Below are 25,942 nucleotides of genomic sequence, written 5' to 3' on the forward strand. Positions count from 1 at the left end.
CGCTCCCGCCCCCACTCGGCGGTGGGGACTCTGATGCACGGGGCAGATGGCTCCGATTGACGCCTGCCACCTGCAATCGCTCCCAGCTGAGAGAGAAGGACGGTCGGCTGTTGTAAACACAGCTGACCGATCTTCTCCCTGGAATGATCACAGAGCCCCTGTGATCCTTCTATATAGGATCACATGTCTCTATGGTCATTCCGTAAGCCCCGCCCCCATACAGTTAGAATCACTCTCCTAGGCTCACATTTAACTCCTTGATCACCCAAAATGTTAACCCCTTCCCTGCCAGTGTCATTATTACAGTAACAATGCATATTTTTAGCACTGATTACTGTAGTAATGTCACTGGGCCCCCCAAAAGTGTCAAAATGTCAGCTATGGGTCCAATCTGTCCGCCGCAATGCCGCAGTCCCGCAAAAAATCGCAGGTCGCCGCTATTACTAGTAAAAAAAAAAAACAAAAAAAAAAACACTAAAAATGACATAAATCTTTCCCGTAGTTAGTAGACGCAATAACTTTTGCGCAAACCAATCGAAATACGCTTATTGCGATTTTTTTACCAAAAATATGTCTCAGAAAACAAATTGGCCTAAAACGTTATTTTTTTTGGAATGTTGAATAGCAGAAAGTGAAACATATTGTTTTTTTTCCAGAATTGTCGCTCTTTTTTTTGTTTATAGGGCAAAAAATAAAAATCGCACAGCTGATCAAATACCGCCAAAGGAAAGCTCTATTTGTGGGAAAAAAAGGACATCAATTTTATTGCGACTGCGCAATTGTCCGTTAACCTCCCTGGCGGTATGATTCTTTGGGATTTTAGGTGCTGAAAGCGGTACCATTATTTTGCTTGCAATTCTTGAGAATGAGCAGCCCAAACCAACAATTTATATATGATTTCTTTTTACCGTGTGTTCTTCTTTATAACATCCCGAGTATGATAAAGTTTGAAACACAAAATCCTAAATTATAATATAATAAATAACTATAAAATAATAATATAATAATAACACTTTTTTTTCTGTTCTGCCTGCTTCTGAAACCCCCCACCCATGTTCCCCCTTTTCACTGTGCAGACCTCCTGCCCCCCGCAGTGCAGCAGGCTGCCCTGTCCTGTAAAAAAATGTAATAAATAGTTTTAAAAAATTGTAAAATTAAATAATTGTGAACATTTAAAAAAAAAAAAAAGATATATATATATATATTTTTTTTTAAATGTGAAAAAAAAATGAAAAAGGCTAATTCACACATGTTCTCTGTTATGTTTGTGTCCGTTAATAATTATTTTAGTGTATTTTTTGCAGAGGTGGGGGACTCGAGTCACAGGACTTGACTTAAGTCAGGCTTAAGTCACCAATTTGAGGACTTGAGACTTGCTTGACTAAAATTAATAAAAGACTCGACTTGACTTTGACTTGGTATTCATGACTTGAGACTTGATGTTGACTTGAGACATATGACTTGAAATGACTTTACTTTTTTAAGTTGTTAAATATTTTCATTTTCTCAAGATGTGTTAAAGCAAAATGAATGTGCCTGTTATGTTTCTGACACCACAGTCACTTAAAACATCTCAGTGTGTTCTGATTTTTAGGACACTGGCTGTTTAACAATGGAAATACTTTACATGTTTTTAGTGACTGTGGTGTTGAAACATGACCGGACGAAGGATTTTGAGCTGTTTGGGCATTCAAAGTGTTTCTTTAACCACTTAAGCCCCGGAGGATTTGGCTGCTAAACGACCAGGGGGTATTTTGCGATTCGGCACTGCGTGACTTTAACGGACAATTGCGCGGTCTTGCGACGCTGTACCTAAACGAATTTGGCGTCCTTTTTTTCCCACAAACAGAGCTTTCTTTTGGCGGTATTTGATCACCTGTGCGATTTTTTGATCACGCGCTATAAACAAAAAAAGAGCGTCAATTTTGCAAAAATAGCAATATTTTTCCCTTTTTTTTATATGAAATTCCCCCAAAAAAAAATGTAAAAATCAAAATTTTTTAACATTTTCGGCCAATTTGTTTTATGCTACCTATGTTTGGTAAAAAAAAATCGCAAAAAGCGTATTTTGATTGGTTTGCACAAAAGTTATTGCGTTTACTAACTAAGGGAAAGATTTTTGTCATTTTTGTTGTTTTTTTTTTTAACGCGTAATGGCGGCGATCTGCGATTTTTTTTGCGGTACTGCGACATTGCGGCGGACAGATCGGACCCTTGACTGACATTTTTGACACTTTTGGGGTTACCAGTGACATTTCTACAGTAATCAGTGCTTTATATATGCACTGTTACTGTAAAAATACACTGGTAGTGAAGGGGTTAACTTTATTTGAGAGGGAGGGGCTGTGTGTGTCCCTAGGGGCGTGATTCTAACTGTGATTGGCTGTGGCTTCAGCTGTATGCAGAGTGATCAACGGATCTACATAGTAGATCCATATGATCAGCTCTCATACAGAGGGGAGAATGACAGGTGGCTTGTTTACACAAGCTGCCTGACTTTCTCCCTCTCCCCCGCCGATCGCAGAGTGGCCGGCGGACATCGGGTCCGCCGGTCACACGCGCAGGGGGGTCCGTGACCACGCGGGAGCGGGAGCGCGCCTCCGGCGGCGCGCGCTCGCTCCCTAGATCCTCACAAGCTAGTGACGTAGCCCTACGTCACTTTGCCTGTGAGGGGCTGACCGCCGATAGTCGTGCGGCGGTCGGCAAGTGGTTAATATGCCAAGAAAAAAGAACTAAGCAGTTTTGTTAATGTTGAAAATAAAACAAAACCTTTCCTGACCACTGACTTTTAACTGATTTAAAGGTGAAAATTGGGGTAGATCAGTATTTTGACTTGATTTGTGACTTGACCAAAATAAATGACTTGACATGACTTGCTTGATTTCTAGCAGGGACTCGACTTGACTTGCTTGCTTTTCGCCACAGTAACTTGGGACTTGCTTGAGACTTGAAGGTTAAGACTTGAGACTTGCTTGTGACTTGCACATGTGGGACTTACTCCCACGTCTAATTTTTTTGTGAAATTATTGTCTTGATATATTCTGGGGGAGGGGCCTGCCAGGTAGGATGTACGGGGCCCCGTGATTTCTCACAGTAGCCCTGCTCCTGGGTCCTCATGAACATACAGGTATGGAGAATCCATCATAGGCCAGGTGACACCATTGTTTAGACTGATGGTAAATTGCCCTTACTAACTGATCTGAGTTCTTAGCAGCCTATGCTTTGGGAAGTTACCATTCATTTATCTCCCCAGGCTTTAGAAATTTACACATTGACGATCAGATTATCCTCCTGCAATATTCCTGGATGAGTCTGATGGTGTTTGCTATGGGATGGAGGTCCTATAAGCACGTCAGCGGGCAAATGCTTTACTTTGCACCAGATCTAGTTCTGAATGAGTGAGTATTTCTTTTATATTACATTTTACTTCAAAATTGTCAAACTAAAAGCAAATTATTATTTTTTTTTTTTCATTTCATTTTTCATTCTATGGGCCCCCTATTTATCTAAAAGTTGCTGAAATCAAAACACTAGGCCCATAGCTGCAATGCAGTTTCCCTATTTAAAAATGCCATTCGGCACCCAGGAGGGGGCAGTCTCATTGGTATGTACATGTACTTTTATTGGGTGAATTGCTATGCAACTCATTTATAAACACACCTCAATGTATGTAAACCTAACAGTAAAAAATCCCTTTATTTTCTCAATTTTGATACCATTAAGTTGGTATCAGCCTCTTGCAGTCCCTCTACAGCAGAGCTCAGATTGGGGAGAGAGAAGTAGCAGCACAAGGAGCCAATCAGTTGTGCTGTAGTGCAAGGGGTATGCTGATAGGAGGAGAGAATAGAGAGATGATCTCATCAGCCTGCTGCTTCTCCTTTCTCTGTCCAGTCACATGGTGGGGGTGGGGAGGAGAAGTGTTACTGAACGTCACTAAGGCTAGGTTTCCACTAGTGTGGCTACGAAGTCGTGCTACTTCTAGCACGACTTCATAGCGAAAGTAAACTGCGGCTTCAGTTAAACTTGTCCCTCATATATAGAGGGAAGTCGCACCGAAGGCGGCTCAAAAGTAGTGCACGATCTACTTTTGAAGTCGCCGCAACTGAAGCCGCGGCAGGGGAAACGGGTCCCATTGAAAGCAATGGCTTTTGACTTGCTGTGCGACTTGACATGTGTCAAGTCGCACCGCAAGTCGCACTAGTGGAAACCGAGCCTAAAGAAAAATCTTCCCCCCATGCCCTAAAGGAGCGTTTGATGTGGCAGAGTTGCATAAATCTCAGAACTTGATGATCAGAAATTCAAATTAGGGATAGACTGATATGTTTTTTTCATGGCCGATACCGATACCAATATATTTTGGTCACAACGTATCGGTATCGGCCGATATGGGCCGATATTTTGTACATTTAAAGTTTTGAAGACTAAAGACAATTTTTGACACAAATCTGGTATTGAACATGTTAATTTTTGTTTAATGCTTAATGGCTGGCTTGCTGGCACCCTGTGGTGGATGGCTGGCACCCTGTGGTGGGTGGCTGGCTGACTGGCACCCTGTGGTGGGTGGCTGGCTGACTGGCACCCTGTGGTGGGTGGCTGGCTGACTGGCACCCTGTGGTGGGTGGCTGGCTGGCTGGCACCCTGTGGTGAATGGCTGGTACCCTGTGGTGGGTGGCTGGCTGTCTGGCACTCTGTGGTGGGTGGCTGGCTGGCACCCTGTGGTGGGTGGCTGGCTGTCTGGCACTCTGTGGTGGGTGGCTGGCTGGCACTCTGTGGTGGGTGGCTGGCTGGCACCCTGTGGTGGATGGCTGGCACCCTGTGGTGGGTGGCTGGCTGACTGGCACCCTGTGGTGGGTGGCTGGCTGGCTGGCTGGCACCCTGTGGTGGGTGGCTGGCTGGCACCCTGTGGTGGGTGGGTGGGTGGCTGGTACAGGGCCTGTGGGTGGCTGGCTGGCAACGGCTGCTGTGGGTGGGTGTATGGCTGTGATACACACCCGCGAGATTAGTCCCGACTCCAGATGAGGCTATCCAAGGTGACGAAGGCGGCCTAAGAAGGCAGAATGATGTCACAAAAATATTGACCAGTTCCAGGGCCGATACCGATATATCGGGGAAAGTGCATATGTGCCTTGCCGATAATCGGTCTATCCCTAATTCAAATCCTTTGGCAGTAAAAACAAATCTTCTATATGACTGATATAAAATCACCCTTACCAATAAATAGGACAGTTTCATGCGTGGTTCATGTTACACAGAGCACAAGAGCATGGGGTTATTCAGCGGAAAGGGAGGGGGCAGTGATGGATTCGCCTCATTTAACCACTTTAGGACCAGAGGATTTTCCTGCTTAATGTCCAGGCCACTTTTTTGCAACTTGGCACTGCGCGACTTTAACTGACAATTGCGCGGTCATGCAACTCCGTACCCAAACTAAATTTACGTCCTTTTTTTCTCATAAACAGAGCTTTCTTTTGGTGGTATTTGATCACCTCTGCGCTTTTCATTTTTTGCGATATTAATAAAAAAAGAGCGAAAATTATGCGAAAAAATTGACATTTTCTACTGTGACAGTTAAAAAATATCCAATATATTCAATTTTTGTCATATATTTAGGCCAAAATGTATTTAGCTACATGTCGTTGACGAAAAAATTTTAAATGAGCGTATTTTTAACCACTTTAAGACCGGAAGATTTTTCCCCATTCCTGACCAGGCTATATTTTGCGATTCGGCACTGCCTTATTTTAACTGACAATTGCATGGTCGTGCGACGCTGTACCCAAATTAAATTTATGTCCTTTTTTTTCCCCACAAATAGAGCTTTCTTTTGGTGGTATTTGATCACCTGTGCTATTTTTAATTTTTGAAAAAAAAGCGACAATTTTGAAAAAAAAAAAAAACAATATTTTTCACATTCTGATATATAACATTCCCCAAAAAGATTTAAAAAATCAAAATTCTTGTATAATATCCGCAGTCTCTGAAAGTCTCTTGTATCATGTCTGCAGTCTCTGACCATCTCCTGTATAATGTCTGCAGTCTCTGACCATCTCCTGTATCATGTCTGTAGTCTCTGACCATCTCCTGTATAATGTCCGCAGTCTCTGACCATCTCCTGTATCATGTCTGTAGTCTCTGACCATCTCCTGTATCATGTCTGTAGTCTCTGACCATCTCCTGTATCATGTCTGTAGTCTCTGACCATCTCCTGTATCATGTCTGTAGTCTCTGACCATCTCTTGTATCACGTCTGCAGTCTCTGACCATCTCTTGTATCATGTCTGCAGTCTCTGACCATCTTTTGTATCATGTCTGTAGTCTCTGACCATCTCCTGTATTATTTCCGCAGTCTCTGACCATCTCACTTATCATGTCTGTAATCTCTGACCATCTCTTGTATGTGGGAGGAATTTTGCCCTTTCCTTACCCCTACACTGTGAGTTACACACCCCTGTCTCCTGCACTCTTTTTGTTTTGTACTCCTCATTTTTTTTTTATACATTACACACTCCTGGGCCCTGCGTTCTGTGCATTATGTACTCCTGGACCATGCTCTCTGTGTGTATCATGTACTCCTAAACCTGGCACTGGCTACAGCCCTCTGTGCATTACATTCATCTAAATCTTGAACCCATTGCATTACACACCCTGGACCCCTGCAGCCTGCACTATGTATCCTAAACCCGTCAGTGGCTGCAGCACTCCCCAACCCCTGTGCTCTGCTTTACACACTCCCGCACTATATACACAATACTGTACATTATATACTTTTCACCAGAGTCTTCATTGTCTCAACAGTTGCTTGTTGCTATGCAGTCCCTGACTATTTTATTGAATTTATTCTTTAAGGTAGGCTCAGACAAAGCAATCAAAGCATATTTTATAGGTACAAGGAAGCCTGGGTTTTGTTTAAACATATCCCTTAAGCCCCTCCCACAATTTACAGCGACCTAGCGTGCCGCAGATCTTTTCTGAAGTTCAAAAGTTGGGAGGTATGATTAAGCGGAAAAGGTAGCGAGCTCCGGGCTGTCAGTTTATCTTCCTCATCCCCCCCCCCCTTTTCTCCTGTCAGCAGTGCAGGAGAAGAGAGAGTGGCTTCCATCTGATTGCCACCCAGTTTACTGCCCAGTCTGTTTCCCTTCCCGCTGGCCACCGCGGACAGCCAATCAGAAGAGACTAGGGGGCATAATGGGACTTGTAGTTCCGGAAGATTGGCAGCCCCATTTGTTGTCCACAAGGAGCAGACCACAGCCCCCAGCATGCACTCTGCTGGGGGGAGAGATTGAGGACTGGGAACCTGGGAAAAAGCTGAGGGAGTGAGTGCTACACCATAAAGAGAGCACTGTGCTGGGGGAAGTCAGAGAGGGCCACACTGCCCAGCACCACCAGAGAGAGGGCCATGCTGCTGCCCAGCACCACCAGAGAGAGAAAGACTGCGTCACTGCCAGGGTACAGACGGGCTACACTACTGACCAAAGTCAGCCTGGTCAACCCAGAGGGAGCGAACGTCTAACCAGAGGGATCACTGCTGCATTTTTGGGTCTGGCACGATGGCCTGACAGCCATTATCCATTACTACTCCTAGGGACTGAGCCATTAGGAAGTGCCTAACCTGCTATCCTCTAGGCCTTACTGACCGTCGCAACCTGCTACAAAAAACTCCCAACGCTGAGCTGCTGCCCGGCCCGTATATAGGGGGGGGGGGGGGTGACACCATGTTTTACCGCACCAGGTGACACCAACCCTAGTGACGCCACTGGCGGGACCAAAGTCTTGTAGAGTGGGAGAATAATCTCTTTATTTCTGGAGTGAATCCCCTTTTTTATACATGCCAGTATTCTGTTGGCTTGCTTCCAGCGGCTTGGCATTGCATGCCACTGCCAAGCCTGTTGTCCACTAGGACCCCCAGGTCCTTTTCCATCCTAGACTCACCCAGAGGTTCCCCCCCTAGTAAGTAGCTTGCTTTCGTGTTTCTGTAGCCCAAGTGCATTACTTTACATGTTTCAACATTAAACCTCATCTGCCATGTAGTTGCCCACCCCGTTATTTTGTTCAGGTCCGCTTGTAAGGTTTCCACATCCTGGATAGAAGATATTGGCATGCTTAGTTTAGTATAGAGTAGACGTTAAAACTGCTGCTCAATCAGCAGGGGTGTCAAACTCAATTTAATCGTGGACTGCATCAGCATTATGGTTTCACTTAAAGGGCCAGTAAAACAATATAAATTACAGGTGTCAAACACAAGGCCCGCGGGCCGAATCCGGCCCTCCAGGCAAATTCATGTGGCCCTTGGACCTCTCCTGCAGCTGCTGCATCTCCCTCATCTCTGTCCCCACCTTGTCTCAGCAGACGGCATCAGAGAGGACAGAACTCCTCTGCCAAATCCTGTGCTTCCCCCTGCAGCTGCAGAGAGGAGGACAGAGAGGAGGACACAACTCCTCCTACAGATCCTGCACCTCTCTGTGCATCTGCAGCCCCACCTCCTCTCTGCCTCCACTGGTCTCAGCATTCAGCAGACACCGGCAGCTGACTCCAGCCCTCCTCCAGACCCTGCAGTTGCTGCTTCCCAGCACTGCCTCCAGCCTCTTTCCAGCAGCAGCAAGCACATGGTCAAGGAGATGCACTGTGATTTAAGGGAGGATGGGGGCTCTTGACTTCTGATAGTGGTGGGCTACAGATAAAACTGGCCCTCTGAGGGCAACCATAATGATGATGCGGCCCGCAATGAAATTGAGTTTGACACCCCTGATATAAATGTATCTGCTCTTTATCATCTTAAATAATTGCCTCTGCATTCAATTGTAGTAATAACTTATAATACCAGCGGTGTGTGATCCTCCTTTTCAACTACCATAGAATTGTCCTATTCCCATGAAACTTATAAACACATGTCCAGAGCACACAACCTCCCTTACATCAGATGTCAAGAGCCTCCCCACCATCAGAAGTCAAGAGTTCCTCACTCCCCCTTACATCACAGTGAACCCCCCCCCCCCCATCCTTACCTTGTGCTTGATAAAAAAAAAAGGAATTGGCAGCACTCCAGATTGAGTCAAAATCCAGATTTATTGACTGGACATCCAAATATGACAATCGTGACAAGGTAGACGCGTTTCACACACCGACTGTGTGCTTAATCATTACCAAATGATCAACTAATGATTAAGCACACAGTCAGTGTGTGAAACACGTCTACCTTGTCACGATTGTCATATTTGGATGTCCAGTCAATAAATCTGGATTTTGACTCAACCTGGAGTGCTGCCAATTCCTTTTTTTTATCAAGTTTTCACGGAGGCGAGCCGGGGCATGCACCTGTGTGAGTCATCAGGCAATTACACCACCTTGAGCAGTGAGTCCTTGTCTGTTCAATTGCCTTACCTTGTGCTGCTGTCAGGTAGAAACTGGAGGTGGACCTGAAAGGCAGAAAGTGCAGGGGGTCTAGAGGAGGACCAGAGGAGGGTTTGAGTCAGCTGCTGGAGTCTCCTGGTTGCTGAGACCAGGGGAGGCAGAGACAATGGGGGTGCTGCAGCTGCACAGAGAGGCACAGGATCTGTAGAAGGAGTTCTGTCCCCCTCTCTGCTGCCGACTGCTGAGAAAGGGTGGAGGCAGAGATGAGGGAGTGCCGCACCTGCAGGAGAGGTGCAAGGGCCACATGAAATGGTCTGGCGGGCTGGATTTGGCCCACGGGCCTTGTGTTTGACATGTGGCCTAAAGGTTGAACAGGTCTGTTCCTGGATGTCATTTTAGGTGATTTAGCAATTTATAAAGAATGTTTGTAAGTACTGCAATAATACTAATTTGACTAAAGGTTATATGAAGATGTCAAATGATGCTTGTGTTCTATAGCATGCCATAATATTCAATCTGACGTGGATTGTAGATACCTTTAGGCCTCTTTTATACCACAGTCCCCTCGAACAGTATGTTGTTCTGCATGCATGCTTGCATGCATTAATTACATAGGCGTGTGCACAGGATATGCCTGGGCACACCCTAATCACCCTGTGCTGCGCACATTCCCCCTGCTGCTTGGCTGCAGAGAAAGAGACTGGGGAATCTCTGTTCTCAGTCCCTTTCTCTGTCTCAAAAGTGACAGACCCCTGATATTTCACCAAAGCCCCCTAATGGGGCTCCTAAAAATAGCAAAAAAAAATATATATATATATATATATATATATATATATAAAAATTTAAAAAAGGGAAAAAATAAAATAGTAAACAATAATAAAAAAATAAATAAATAAATAAACTACCACCACCAATCTCTGCCCTACTGACACGGTCCACTGCTTTAGTGACACTGTCTATTGCCCTACTGCTCACAGTCTCCGCTCTAATTCATCCCAAAGGTGTTCTATTGGGTTGAGGTCAGGACACCCCAAACTCGCTCATCCATGTCTCTATATAGTATGTGTGTGTGTATATATATAAATATATATATACAGTGGGTACGGAAAGTATTCAGACCGCCTTACATTTTTCACTCTTTGTTATATTGCAGCCATTTGCTAAAATCATTTAAGTTCATTCTTCTTCCTCATGAATGTACACATAGCACCCCATACTGACAGAAAAACACAGAATTGTTGACATTGTTGCAGATTTATTAAAAAAGAAAAACTGAAATATCACATGGTCCTAAGTATTCAGACCCTTTGCTGTGACACTCATATATTTAACGCAGATGCTTTCCATTTCTTCTGATCATCCTTGAGATGGTTCTACACCTTCATTTGAGTCCAGCTGTGTTTTATTATACTGATTGGACTTGATTAGGAAAGCCACACACCTGTCTATATAAGACCTTCCAGATCACAATGCATGTCAGAGCAAATGAGAATCATGAGGTCAAAGGAACTGCCTGAAGAGCTCAGAGACAGAATTGTGGCATGGCACAGATCTTGCCAAGGTTACAAAAAGATTTCTGCTGCACTTAAGGTTCCGAAGAGCACAGTGGCCTCCATAATCCTCAAATGGAAGACGTTTGGGATGACCAGAACCCTTCCTAGAGCTGGCCGTCCGGCCAAACTGAGCTATCGGGGGAGAAGAGCCTTGGGGAGAGAGGTAAAGAAGAACCCAAAGATCACTGTGGCTGAGCTCCAGAGATGCAGTCAGGAGATGGGAGAAAGTTGTAGAAAGTCAACCATCACTGCAGCCCTCCACCAGTCGGGGCTTTATGGCAGAGTGGCCCGACGGAAGCCTCTCCTCAGTGTAAGACACATGAAAGCCCGCATGGAGTTTGCTAAAAAACACCTGAAGGACTCCAAGATGGTGAGAAATAAGATTCTCTGGTCTGATGAGACCAAAATAGAACTTTTTGGCCTTAATTCTAAGCGGTATGTGTGGAGAAAACCAGGCACTGCTCATCACCTGTCCAATACAGTCCCAACAGTGAAGCATGGTGGTGGCAGCATCATGCTGTGGGGGTGTTTTTCAGCTGCAGGGACAGGACGACTGGTTGCAATCGAGGGAAAGATGAATGCGGCCAAGTACAGGGATATCCTGGACAAAAACCTTCTCCAGAGTGCTCTGGACCTCAGACTGGGCCGAAGGTTTACCTTCCAACAAGACAATGACCCTAAGCACACAGCTAAAATAATGAAGGAGTGGCTTCACAACAACTCCGTGACTGTTCTTGAATGGCCCAGCCAGAGCCCTGACTTAAACCCAATTGAGCATCTCTGGAGAGACCTAAAAATGGCTGTCCACCAACGTTTACCATCCAACCTGACAGAACTGGAGAGGATCTGCAAGGAGGAATGGCAGAGGATCCCCAAATCCAGGTGTGAAAGACTTGTTGCATCTTTCCCAAAAAGACTCCTGGCTGTATTAGATCAAAAGGGGGCTTCCACTAAATACTGAGCAAAGGGTCTGAATACTTAGGACCATGTGATATTTCAGTTTTTCTTTTTTAATAAATCTGAAACAATGTCAACAATTCTGTGTTTTTCTGTCAGTATGGGGAGCTATGTGTACATTCATGAGGAAGAAGAATGAACTTAAATGATTTTAGCAAATGGCTGCAATATAACAAAGAGTGAAAAATTTAAGGGGGTCTGAATACTTTCCGTACCCACTGTATATATTCACACAGACACACATGTGTTTGAGCTTTGGGGCGCACACCCTAATGTAATAGGCTGCGCACACTTATGATTGATAATGTATTTTTAGTGCGTTTGTATGCTTATATATATATTTTTTGTGATGCAATCATGTGTGTAGTAGCAGTATGCTGCTGTACTTTATTTTAGTCTCACATTAAAGCACACAGTAGTGTAAACTATGCTCATTGAAATACATTCTTGTTTTGTTTTTGCATATGTGTTCATACTGCGATTAAAAAATCGTTCAAATGCATCTGGTGCAAATGTTCCCTTAGCGCAGTCCTTTAAAATAATACTTTTCTTTTTTAAAAACTCCATGTATTGTCACTCAAATATAACAGGAGCGGGGACACGAGTCTACTGAATCTCATTCATGAGCCTACTGGGTCTCATTTCATCATCATCGCAGAATATAACAAAGTATTTCTGAACATAACAGTTGTCAAATGTTTGTTTCCTCAGACAAAGAATGAAAGAGTCATCGTTTTATTCCCTCTGTATAGCTATGAGGCAGCTGCCGCAGGAGTTTGTGAAATTACAGATAAGCCAGGAGGAGTTCCTGTGCATGAAGGCTCTTCTGCTTCTGAATACAAGTAGGTACATGTAGGTGGAAGGGTAGCACAAACTATCACACTTTTAGTGATACTCCAGGTAAACCGCTAAAAACACCAATCAGGATACACTTATGAAGAAAAGCAACCATGGGCAGCAGATTTTGCCTTACCTTCTTACTCTAGTTTTCAAAAACTAGTGATGGAATCGCTAGTCATGGTTGTGGTGGAAACCTGCAGCAATCCTAGGGCAGCTATGGTTATGGCTTTAATCATTTCAATACTGGGCACTTTCACCCCCTTACTTCCCAGGCCAATTTTCAGCTTTCAGCGCTGTCACACTTTGAATGACAATTGCGTGGTCATGCTACACTGTACCCATATGAAATTGTTATCATTTTGTCACACAAATAGAGATTTCTTTTGGTGGTATTTAATCACCGCTGAGTTTTTTATTTTTTACTAAAAAAAGAGAAAACATTTTTCTTAATTTCTGTCAGTAAATTTTGTAAATAAGTAATTTTTCTCTTTCACTGATGTGTGCTAATGAGGCGGCACTGATGGGCACTTATAGGCTGCACTGATGGGCACTGATGAGGTGACACTTATGGGCACTGATGAGGAGGCCCTATTATGCCGCACTGATGGGGACTGATAGGTGGCACTGATATGCGGCACTGATGAGCACTGATAGGTGGCACTGATTGGCACTGATATGCGGCACTGATGGGCACTGACAGATGGCACTGACAGATGGCACTGATGCTCAGCACAGATGAGCAGGTACTGATGGGCACTGACTGGCATCACTAATGGACACTGATTGAGGTCACTGTTGACACTGATTGGTGTCACTGATGGGCATTGATTGGGAACTGTTTTGTGTCACTGATGGGCATTGATGGGGCACTGTTTGGGCACTGTTTTTTACTATGTTAAACTTTACTGTAATCAGGGCACTGATGATCAGTGCCCTGATTACCTTTCCTGGACTTCCCTCTGAGGAGGAGCCCCTAATCGGCTCTCCTCGCCACACACTCTGACAGTGTGAGGCGTGGAACGCCGATAAACGACACCTCCTCATTGACATGTGGCCAGCTGTGATTGGACACAGTTTTCCAGCTTTCTAACGATTGACTTCTGTTGAACAGGGAGGGCCACACACAGATCAAACCTTGATGAACTGGCTGAATTTTGATCTATCTGTGCCCAGCTTTAGACTGATAAGCACCATTCAATCCAATAGAGCCTGACTGGGTTACAGTGCTACCCCTCCTCCTAGGAATCCTATTGTGTAGAGCCCGGGTTCCAACCTGCTGCTGCAAGCGGCCCTTTGGAATATCAGGCGTGACCCTCAGACTTCAGTAGTCTGTAGTGGGAACAATGATTAGGGTATTAGCATTGGTCTCTGCTGGCCTCAAGTATCATATTCCCAGTTTCGTATTGTCCTCTGCAACATATACCCAGCAGAAAATGTGGCATGTCCACACCCTCTGACCCTCATTTCCTCTATTAGGTCTTCAGTTCTCTCAAGAATTATATATATGAACACCCTCGCAATGTCAAGGGTCGCATTTGAGGCCCCTTTTAACTCATAAGTTGACCACCACTGGTGTAGGGGTCAAGAAGTTGAACACATAACTAGATTATGGCTCCATTCACACTTGTGCGATTTGTCATGAGATGTTGCACATCAAAGTAACATGACAAGTGGCACCCTAATCTTTTCAATGGCACATGTTCAAATCGGTGCAACTTAACGTCGCAGCAACTTTGAAAACGGGCCTGCTCTACTTTGGTGCACCTTTTGATGCAACTTAGATCCATTGAATGTAACGTCAGATCAAAGTTGCACCAAGAGGTGCTCCAAAGTCAAGCTTAAAGGTTGGTCTTTTAGGGATCATGCACACAGATGCATTTGAGCATTTAGCGTAAGAATGGGCATGTTACAGCTCCTGAGAGTCAGAGGTGTTGCATACTGCCTATATAAAGTGAATAGTGCTGCACTATCCTGTGTGTATTTTATATAATGATCAAGCAAAAGGGTGAAAATAAAATGTAAGTGAATAAATATCTGTTCAGATCCACAAACATAAATTAATGCGACTCAGATCAAATAAAAGGCACATAGATAATCGCATATATAACGTGCAATGTGCAAATCCACAAATAGAGCACGATCTAATTGGCAGCGCAGCACTATTCACTATATATTATACCATTAACAATAGCTGTGGATAAGCTATAGAGTGCCAGCAGCAGCCGTATTATCAATTGCATTATACATATATTGATAGCACGAGAGTAACACACTGTACATGGTGCATACAGCCTGCTGCCAGCAGCCTGTCAAAATCTGTATCACTAGGTTGGGCATACAGCTGCTGCATATTTCAGATCATCATTAATATTGACAGGCTGCTGGCAGTAGGCTGTGCACACCATCCTGGCACTGTAATATGCCCAGTTTTTATGCTGTACAGGCATTTGCCTTTATGTGCATTAGCCTTTATATTATCCGAGTTCAGCTTAAAGCGGAGTTCCACCCTGGATTTGTTTTTTTTTTTTTTAATACCCCCGGGACAGTCAGGGCTAGTGCATTCCACAATGGCTAGCCTCTGATCTGTCCCGGGTTGCACTTACCTGCAAGACGAAATATTTACCTTGCAAACGTCTTGTCCAGCGCTGCCATCTCAGATGTGGGCAGCTTGAAGCCAGCGCGTCCTCTTCGGCGTCTTCTTCCGCCTTCTGTGGTCCCACGATGCTCTGCGCCGGCCCCGACGTCACTTCCGGGTCGCGCGCCTTCACCCCTCCACAGCTTCTGGGCATGCCCAGAAGCTGTTTAGAAGGGGATGACGCGCGCGACCCGGAACTGACGTCGGGGCCGGTGCAGGCGCAATGATTCCTGGGAGCTATGACGTCCAGCTCCCAGGAATCATTGCAGAGCCAGGAAGTGACGACGGGCCGCGGCCGAGGAAGGAGGAAGAAGGAAGTAAGGTAAGTATATTTTCTTCGCTACGAGGTAAGTAAAAAAAAAAAAAATATGCGATTATCCATTTCTTTTTCAGGTGACCCGGAGCGAGAAGATGGAGGTAAGTATAAAAATAGGGTGGAACTCCACTTTAAGTACAGCTTCACCACTTAAGGGCCGCCCTATAGCAATTTTGCTGCTACAACGCGGCACCTCTGCACCAGATCACGTATATATATATATATACATATATGTATATATATATATATATATATACAGTATACCTGATCCCTCTCTTCCAGGGAAACAAGGCAGATTGTAGTTCTGTTAGTAGGGAAGGCATGGATCCTGTGTTGCTGCAACATACCTTCCCCTATTAAAGGCACCTCTCACACGGTAGAAAAACACCAGCTAGGCACACAGTTCACCCTTTGATCCCCCCTGATGTTAACCCCTTCCCAGCCCGTGTCATAAGTACAGTGGCAGTGCAATTTTTTTAGCATTGATCACTGTATTAGTGCTACTGGTCCCCAAAAACTGTCAAAAGTGTCAATTAGTGTCCAATTAGTCTGCCACAATATTGCTGTCCCGCTATAAGTTGTTGATCGCCGCCATTACTAGTAAAAAAATAAATAAAAATATCCCATAGATTGTAGACGCTATAACTTTTGCAAAAAACAATCAATGTAGGCCTATTTGAATTTTTGTTACCAAAAATGAGTAGCAGAATACATATCAGGCTAACTTTATGAAGAAATGTAATTTTTAAATTTTTCTCATTGGATGGGTTTTATAGCAGAAATAAAAAATATTGGTTTTATTTTTTTCAAAATTGTTGGTGTTTTTTTGTTTTTAGCGCAATAAATAGGAAGCGCAGAGGTGATCAAATACCACCAAAAGAAAGCTCTTTGTGTGGGGAAAAAAGGACATTGATTTTATTCGGGTACAGTGTCCTATAACTGCGCAATTGTCACTAAAATGAAAGCAGTGCCGTTTCGCAAAAAATGGCCTGGTTATGAAAGATGGTAAATCTTTCGGAGGTCAAGTAGTTAATATCACACAAAATCTAAAACAGAAAATATTCAGCCAACCCGCAAATGAGGAACAGAAATGGCTAGATTCATCTAATAAAATTAAGACGTGAGCGCCAAGCTTATTCCTGGAGCAATTAAGCAGTTTGTAAAATAATACACTATGATTTCCTGGAGATGATGAATAAATAGTCCACTCTTGCCCCATTTATCATGTTATTTAAACCAGAACAAAACAGAAAAGTCTGCAGATAATCTGATTAATATGCACATGTCACCCACCAGGCAGTACATTGGAAGGTTTTATGCTTGTACTTAGTGTTCGATTTTGAGGAAAATATAAGATGTTTTATTCATTTTGGTGTTCTACATAAATATATTAAAACAGAACTTGTTTGTGTACTGCGTACAGATGATCCCTGAGATACAATGAAAAACATTGTATCTTCCATCCTTATGGAAATCCCTCACTACAATGCCTGGATTTAAGAGAATGATTAGAAACTTTCCAATGACAATATGACTGATCACTAGGGATGGGCTCAGGCGTTTTGGATCCTGGTCCCATCCCACCTGAGCAATTGTGCCAGGAAGCCGTCACTGTACCCTGCCAATCATGAGCAGCCTAGTCAGGGCGTATGTATGTAGGGCTCCAGACCAGGAAATGCTGCACTGCCTATGATTGGCGGTGTGCAGTGATGGCTTCCTGGCGGGATTGCTCAGGTGGATTGGGACTTGGATCTGCACACGCCTGAGCCTATCACTGCTGGTCACCTTTACTGAAGGCAACTTCTTCCAGTAGTACTTACTGCAACCTCCAGGCTCAGAGTATATCCTGCTATGTGCTGAAAAATCTCCTCCTCGGACAGGGGCGCTTCATTCAGCTCAATAAAAGCAGATCCCCTATCTCCAAACAGCGCCCTCTAGTAGTGGCTTGGTTACAGCAAAGATGGAGGCAATCGTAGGCCAGACACCACTGCTGGAATCAGGGTTTATTTTTAGAAAATGTAATACATTATATTGGCAAATTTTTGCAAATTTGGTTATCCTTTAAGGTTAACTTTAAGAGTTGGGTTATGGTTAGGCTAAAGCTGGATACACACTATACAACTTTTGTTGTGCGATTTGCTTTAGATTTACCTTCAACTATGTAGTGCAAGGGTTTGCCCGATTGCATACAAATTGAAAGTGTTTAGGTTTATATGGTTTTGGTAAATCTAAAGGAAAAAATCTAAAGAAATTTGTATAGTGTGTATCCAGCTTAAGTTTAAGGAGACTTTGCCTACTCATTCAACCCACCCCTTCCACACTCTATTATTTTGTCATTTTTAAAAAGAAAATGGCTTCTTAAAGAGTTTTTAAGCTGTCTGTTGACACCTGTCCTTTGCTGGAAACCGGTAATTCAGCGCTGCAGTGTGCTCCCCAGCGTTGGCTGTTCCCCTCATTATAAATGTTAAAATCATTGGACTGTTGAGGGCTTAAGATGACCCCACCACTGGATAAAAGTAGAAAAATGGGTACCTGTAGGAGGATCTTTCCTCTCTGCAATGAGGAAGAGAGAAACTCGGGACCACATGATCACGCATTATGTGCTTGTTCACACCAGGTGCATTGATGTGCATTGATCAATGCAGGCAGAACAAATGTGCACATGGAAAACAATTGCTCTTAAGTAATGAAAAGGGGTTATTCGTTTTTTTCTTTTTATTCCCGCAGCCAAAAGTAAGAGGAAGTGGTAGTATTGTTTTTGGGAGGGAGATCTATGGCTGGAGCACAGCTTTAAAGTGAACATGTGCTTTACCCGTGTGCCCTTTTTCCATTCCTATACTGAAGAAGCTGCTCTGTGTTTACTCAAGTCATGGCTTACGCAGAGCTATGGACTTTTCCAATGCTTGGTAATTGGCAATTGAACAGAGCAGTATGTGGAGGATGGAGGAAGATAGGTTGGAGAATGGTGAAGGATAGGTTAGCATGCCCTGCTGGGGATGGGGTTGGGGTTAGGGCAAATACATGAGTTGTGCTTTACTCATGAATTTGCCCTAACCCCCAACCCCAACCCCAGCAGGGCATGCTAACCTATCCTTCACCATTTGGCAAATGTTGCAAATGCACTTTGATATCACTTTGCCTTGGAAAAGGCATCTTGGATGGTCCAGAGCTATGAGCCTTTTATTTCTGAATGAAGAAAAGGAAACAATTCTTGCATTAGGATATGCTGGTAAACATTGTCTATCAGAACGTGTCACTTCCCTGAATAGGCAAAGTGACAGATTACCTTTACAGTAAACCCCCCTCCATCGCTGGGGTTACGTTCCAGACCCACCCACGATAAGTGAAAATCCGTGTAATAGAAATATCCTATTTAAATACACCCTAGGCATGTTTTTATAACTTTTACTGTACTTTTAAAAGCATTTTAAGGTCTTTAAACACACTTTTAAACAATAAAAACACATTTAAACACATAAAAGATATTGAGAGAGAGAGCAAGAGCAATGGAAAACACAAAAAATATTTAATTAATAATGAATTAATTAATATAATATTATTATTAGGTCTTACAGAAAAAAACGCAAAATACCGGGACCTCGAAAACTGAACCGCGATATAACGGGGGTTTACTGTATTTCATTGCCAACGTCCTCTATTGGTGCAGCTTAATGGCCTTCCCAAAGCAATAGGGGACTAAGGTAGACTTTTATGAAAATATAAAAGGCAGGCAGCGCTAAAGAAAAGAAATGGGCAGCGTGCAATAGGTAAATATACAATACCCAAACAAACCAACCAAGAAAACAATGCAGAGCCTCTAAATATAGAATATTACAAACTTAAAGCATGTTCTATCAACACAACAATCAGAATGTGCAAAAAATCATCCACAATATTCAAAAATGATCATAAAAATAAATCAGTGTGAATAAAGTCCAATGCAAAAGAGTCCAAAACGTGATAAATATCACCGCAAAGAAAGTGTCTTTTACCAGCCAATGAAAATCCTCTCCACCACACACGAGCAACAGAACTAAAATGCAATCACCAACATTAAAGCTGCCAGAGGAAAATTATAGATTCCATATAAAAAAGTAAAAGGATTCATCCAAATGCCAGTAAAACAATTGTCACAACAAATAAAACAGTGCACTTATAAAGAGAACCGCCAGTTCCAAGCATGGAAGTGGTGGTGAGACATCAGCGTGTAACTCCTTCCCCAATGTATTTCATATGAATGCATGTCTTCAGGGGATGCGTTGGGGCAGGAGCTACACACTGACATTGTGCCGCTAATTCCATGCTTGGAACTGGTGGCTTTCTTTGTTTTATTTTGCAAATCATTTTTTTCCCTTTTTTCTCCATTTAGTTCCTTTGGAAGGTCTTAAAAGTCAAAGTCATTTTGATGAGATGAGGTCTAATTACATTAGAGAACTGGCAAAGGCCATCAACTTAAGGCACAAAGGAGTTGTTGCAAGTTCTCAGCGGTTCTACCACCTAACCAAAGTAATGGACTCCATGCATGAAGTAAGTGTTTCCTTGGTAAGGCCATTTTTACTGATCATTGTACCGTAACACTGGCTGTGATAATATTTACTACTCTACTCATGCAGCTCAGTTTAAGAGGCAAAATACTAGACCGTTTCTGAATCAAGTAAAATGGTTCCTGCGTCACTGGAACAAGTCAGTGCTGTTGGAGGATGACAGTACAAATAAGCTGCTAATATTAATCTGGGGCCTATCAGAACAAAACCATAGATTCTGCTTGCTAGGCAGTAATGTTATAGAGGATTGTATATTCCACTACTTCATCCACCATACACACAAATTAAGGTATACCGCATGTTACAGTTGTATTGCACGATGTTCAACAATAAGTAATGAAGTACAAAGGCAAATCCTACTAGATACAAATTGTATGGATTGTTTAGATAGGACTTCATTGTAAATAGTTTTGGTCAATCTAAAGACGAGTTGGTGGGGATAAGGAACAATTCTCTACAATTTAAAATTGATTACACTTGAAGTATACAGTGCATCCGCAAAACATTCACAGCACTCCACTTTTTCCACATTTTGTCATGCTACAGCCTTATTCCAAAATGGATTAAATTCATTATTTTCCTCAAAATTCGACAAACAATACCCCATAGTGACAACATGAAAGAAGTTTATTTGAAATCTTTGCAAATTTATTAAGAATAAAAAACGAAGAAAATCACAAGTACGTGTTCGCAGCCTTTGCCATGACACTCAAAATTGAGCTCAGGTCCATCCTGCTTCCACTGATCATCCTTGAGATGTTTCTATAACTTGATTGAAGTCCACATGTGGTAAAAATTCAGTTGATTGGACATGATTTGGAAAAACGTATAGCTGTTTATATACGGCCTCACAGTTAAAAGTGTCAGAGCACAAACCAAGCCATGAAAGTGATTGTAAAGGTTTGTTTTTTTTTTTTTTTTTCAAAATAGCAAACATGTTATACTTACCAGTTTTGTGCAAGGATTTTCACCACAGAGCAGCCCCAATCCTCCTCTTCTGGGGTGCCCGGTGGCGCTCCTGGCTCCTCTTTATTGAGTGGCCCCATGGAGAACCGCTTTCCATGGGGGCATCCGTACGGGCATGCTCACGAGCCTTGTTACTGCGTTCATTGACACAAACAATGGGACTCAGCCCCCTCCATGGAATGCATTAAGGTGAAAAACCTTGAATCTTTACCACTCCTTGAAGTCCAAGGAATTTTGTTTGTAGACCTTTGGGACAGGATTGTATCAAGATAAATATCTGAGGAAGGGTAGAGAAAAATGTCTGCAGCATTGAAAGTCCCAATGAGCACAGTGGCCTCCATCATCCATAAATGGATGAAGTTTGGAAAAACCAGGACTCTTCCTAGATCTGGCCGCCTGGCCAAACTTAGCAATTGGAGGAGAAGGGCCATAGTGAGGGAGGTGACCAAGAACCTGATAGTCCCTCTGATAGAACTCCAGCGTTTCTCTGTGGAGAGAGGAGAACCTTCCAGAAGAACAACCATCTCTGCAGCAATCAGGGCTGTATGGTAGAGTGGCCAAATGTAAGCCATTCCTCAGTAAAAGGCACATGATAGCCTGCCTGGAGTTTGCCAAAAGGCACCTGAAGGACTCTCAGATCATGAGAAACAAAATTCTCTGGTCTGATGAAACAAAGATTGACCTTTGACCTGAATGGCAAGCGTCATGTCTGAAGTAAACCAGGCACCGCTCAGTACCTTACCAATACCATCCCTACAGTGAAGCATGGTGGTGGCAGCATAATGCTGTGGGGATGTTTTTCAGGAACTGGGAGACTAGTCAGGGCAGAGGGAAAGATGAATGCAGCAATATACAGAGACATCCTTGATGAAAACCTGCTCCAGAGAGGACTGGACCCCAGACTAGGGAAAAGGTTCATCTTCCAACAGGACAATGACCCTAAGCACACAGCCAAGATAACAAAGGAGTGGCTATGGGGCAACTCTGTGAATGTCCGTGAGTGGCCCAGTCAGAGCCCAAACTGCCCAAAAATAGGTGTGCCAAGCTTGTAGCATCCTACTCAAAAAGACTTGAGGCTGTAATTGGTGCCAAAGGTACTTCAACAAAGTATTGAGCAAAGGCTGCGAATACTTATTTACATGGGATTTTTTTCATTTTTATTTTTAATAAATTTGCAAAGATTTCAAACAAATATCTTTCACATTGTCATTATAGCGTATCGCTTGTAGAATTTTGAAGAAAAAAATGAATTCAATCCATTTTGGAATAAGGCTGTAACAAAAACATTTTGAAAAAGTGAAGCGCTGCGAATACTTTCAAGATGCACTGGGCAAAACTTTTTCATTTTATTCATTTTAATTATTTTGTACAATAAATGTTTTCCAGACATTTGTTCAGTTCAGTAATTGAGTGCAGCACATTGCTAATCAGTGGATCATAAAACATGCATGATATGTGCGAAATGTACTAGGAAATCAATATATTCTACTATAAATAGGGCTCTGGACACGGGTGGCGCCACCTGTTGTTCGAGTGACTAGAGTAAGATAGTGACAGGTCCTTCCCATCTTTGCTGGTTAGAGCCAGGGATCTCGATCCAGATTAACCATTATGGCCTCAACTCAACTGGGTAATGTTCCCCTTTAATTGCTTATTCCTATCCAAGTGTTTTTCTTTTTTTTTTTCCTATGAGAGATCTAGAGATAATAGTGAAATATGATTTAGACCATTAGAATTTGAGGTCCATCCCTTCTGGTCAGTGAGCCTTTCTAAGGCTCCGTTCATATATGCTGTGGCCGCGGTTCACAGCATGTGGTCCAGTGCGTTCCTGTTCACAGATTCAGGTGCGAATCAGATCCAAATTTTAGCCTGAATGCGCACCTGAATCGGAACCAAAGACGCACAAGACCCTTTTTAAATGCGGACCACGGCTGCCGTGGAGCTGTGTGAACTGGCTCCATTGAGAGCCGGCACACTCCCCTGTCATGTGAGTTGGATGTGGGGAAACCCCGTATCCAATTTGCATATGTGAGAACCCAGCCTAAGGGGGGTTGCAGATAACACAGTTGGAGCACATTTGATGTGAAGTTCAGAACACGTCGTGTTGTGGATAATTTACCTGGTTAAAAGTGGTGGATCCATTAGCAAGGACATACTTTGTGTACTGAAAAAAATTGTTAAAGTGGAACTTTACCCATAACAACTTGATCAAAAATAATGTTCTTTAGCAAAGAACATACATTCCACATTTATAATTATGCTACAAAAATTAGTGTGTGTGGTAAATTGCCTCCAGCATTGCGCTTGTTTCTTCATGCTGGAGGCTGTCAAAGTGTATTACTGGATTTTAAACAGTATAGACAATTATTTTTAATGTTCTACATAGCTATACCTGCAAAAGGGGCCAGCCTGAAGTGATGTAGCAGGACTTCATTTTATGACTAAAGTTCCACTTTAAGCTGGTCATAGGTGGATCCAAATCTGGCCGTTTCAGCAGGGACTAGATATGCACTATATTACCAAAAGTTTTGGGACACCTGCCTTTACACCCACATGAACTTTAATGGCACCCCGGTCTTATGCCTCGTACACACGCAAAGATTATCGGCCGACCGATCGTCCGACTTTTGTCCAGAGTGGTGTTTTGTTGGTTGGAATGTGCCTAGACTGCACACGAATATTCTCGGCCAACATAAATCTACTTCAGAAGTGATGTCATGTGTTGGTTTACTTTCCGTGTGTTTTTTCTTCTCTGAGCATGCCCAATCTTGCTCATCAGATTTTTGTTTGCCGAAATCTGTACTGACTGATGGAAAATCGGACGTTGTGTTGACGGCCAACAAAAATTTTATAGCCTGCACACCACATTTTTTTCGGCCGAAAAGTCGGAGTCGGTTGTCGGAAGCATCATAATAACAAGCCGAAAAACGGCCGATCGGACGTTGGCCGAAAATTCCCGGCCAATAATCGATGCGTGTGTACGGGGCTTTAGTCTGTAGGGTTCAATATTGAGTTGGCCCACCCTTTGCAGCTATAACAGCTTCAACTCTTCTGGGAAGGCTGTCCACAAGGTTTAGGAGTGTGTCTATGGGAATGTTTGACCATTCCTCCGAAAGCACATTTGTGAGGTCAGGCACTGATTTTGGATGAGAAGGCCTGGCTCACAGTCTCCCCTCTAACTCCCAAAGGTGTTCTGTCAGGTTGAGGTCAGGATTCTGTGCAGGCCAGTCAGGTTCCTCCACCCAAAACTCACTCATCCATGTCTTTATGGACCTTGTTAATGCACTGGTACGCAGTAATGTTGGAACAGGAAGGGGCCATCCCCAAACTATTCCCTTAAAGTTGGGAGCATAAAATTGTCCAAAATGTCTTGGTATGCTGACTTCTTAAGAGTTCCCTTTACTGGAACAAAGGGGCCAAGCCCAACCCCTAAAAAAACAACCCCACACCATAACCCACCCTCCACCAAATGATTTGTACCAGTGCATAAAGCAAGGTTCATAAAGACATGGATGAGCGAGTTTGGGGTGGAGGAATATGACTGGCCTGCATATAGACCTGACCTCAACCTGATAGAACACCTTTGGAATGAATAAGTATTAATAAGGCCTCATGCACAATGGAAGTTTTTACAGCGGCTGTTTTTGGCATCAGATGTTTTTTTCTGCAGCCAATAAACTCCCCCGCATGTTATCCTATGTGTCCATGCATACATAGGCTGTTATCAGCAGTTTTTGTCAGGGGCGTTTTCTGCCTGGAAAAAAACCCCATAACTAGTGGGTTTTGAGAGGAGTTTTTCAGCTGTAAAAATTCTCTAACCCTAATAATAGCTGAAAAACACGGCTATTTGGCATTTATCAACATTTTTGAGCCATAAGCTTTTGTGGAAGTATAGTTTTGCTAAAAAAAAGGTAAAAAAACGCTACAGCTGAAAAAAGCTAAAAAATCCAGAAAAACGCTACTGCAAAAAAGCTAAAAACGCCTTCTACAGCTACAGCTTTCTACTGACCTTTTGATAACATCCAGTGTGCATGAGGCATTCTCGTCCACATCAGTGCTTGACCTCACAAATGCTCTTCTGGAAGAATGGTCAAGCATTCCCAAAGACACACTCCTAAACCTTGTGGACAGCCTTCTTAGACGAGTTGAAGCTGTTATAGCTGCAAAGGTTGGGCCAACTCAATATTGAACCCTACAGACTAAGACTGGGATGCCATTAAGGTTTATGTGCGTGTAAAGGCAGGCGTCCCAATACCTTTGGTATTATAGTGTAGTTTCCAATTATAAAGAGTTTGCTAAATTTGTGAATGTGTTGAATAGGTTACTTTATAGGCTCTTTTTAATTTCAGAAATTTGGGTGGTGAGCTCTCCTGTAACATCCTCCACTTTTTTCTGCCAACAGTTGGTCAAGCAGCTCCACCTGTATTGCCTCAACACCTTCCTTCAGTCTCGTGCATTAAGCGTGGAGTTCCCAGAAATGATGACAGAGGTCATATCGGCGCAGCTCCCCAAAATCCTCGCAGGGATGGTAAAACCGCTGGTCTTTCACAAGAAGTGAATGCTCTGTTCTTTCTATTCTCCATACCTATTTATTTTCTTTAGCTGTCTTGTGTGATAAACTTTTTGTTTGTATATTGTTACAATGATGGACAAGTGAATCTGCACTCAAACTGGAGGGCAGTTCATGTGATACTGCAGCAAACGTGGAGCAAGTGGCTATAGCAGCTTTTCTCCACCATTTTTCAGACCCAGCCCCCCTTTAAAAGTATAAAAAATCTCAAGG

The 25,942-nt window shown here is 43.2% G+C and overlaps 1 protein-coding gene across 1 annotated transcript in view; it reads left to right on the forward strand.

The window, feature by feature from the left end:
• PGR (progesterone receptor) overlaps positions 1 to 25,755 on the forward strand; it is a 161,082-nt gene extending 135,327 nt beyond the window's left edge. Inside the window, exons 5-8 of the mRNA XM_082244687.1 lie at positions 3,254 to 3,398; positions 12,570 to 12,700; positions 20,019 to 20,176; positions 25,562 to 25,755. Coding sequence (XP_082100813.1) covers positions 3,254 to 3,398; positions 12,570 to 12,700; positions 20,019 to 20,176; positions 25,562 to 25,717 — 590 coding nt within the window. The 3' untranslated portion in view covers positions 25,718 to 25,755. The remainder of the gene's footprint in view (positions 1 to 3,253; positions 3,399 to 12,569; positions 12,701 to 20,018; positions 20,177 to 25,561) is intronic.
• Positions 25,756 to 25,942: the final 187 nt, after the last annotated feature.

Source organism: Pelophylax lessonae (assembly GCF_965119305.1).
Source record: "Pelophylax lessonae genome assembly, chromosome: 2".
In the NCBI taxonomy this organism is placed as follows: domain Eukaryota; kingdom Metazoa; phylum Chordata; class Amphibia; order Anura; family Ranidae; genus Pelophylax; species Pelophylax lessonae.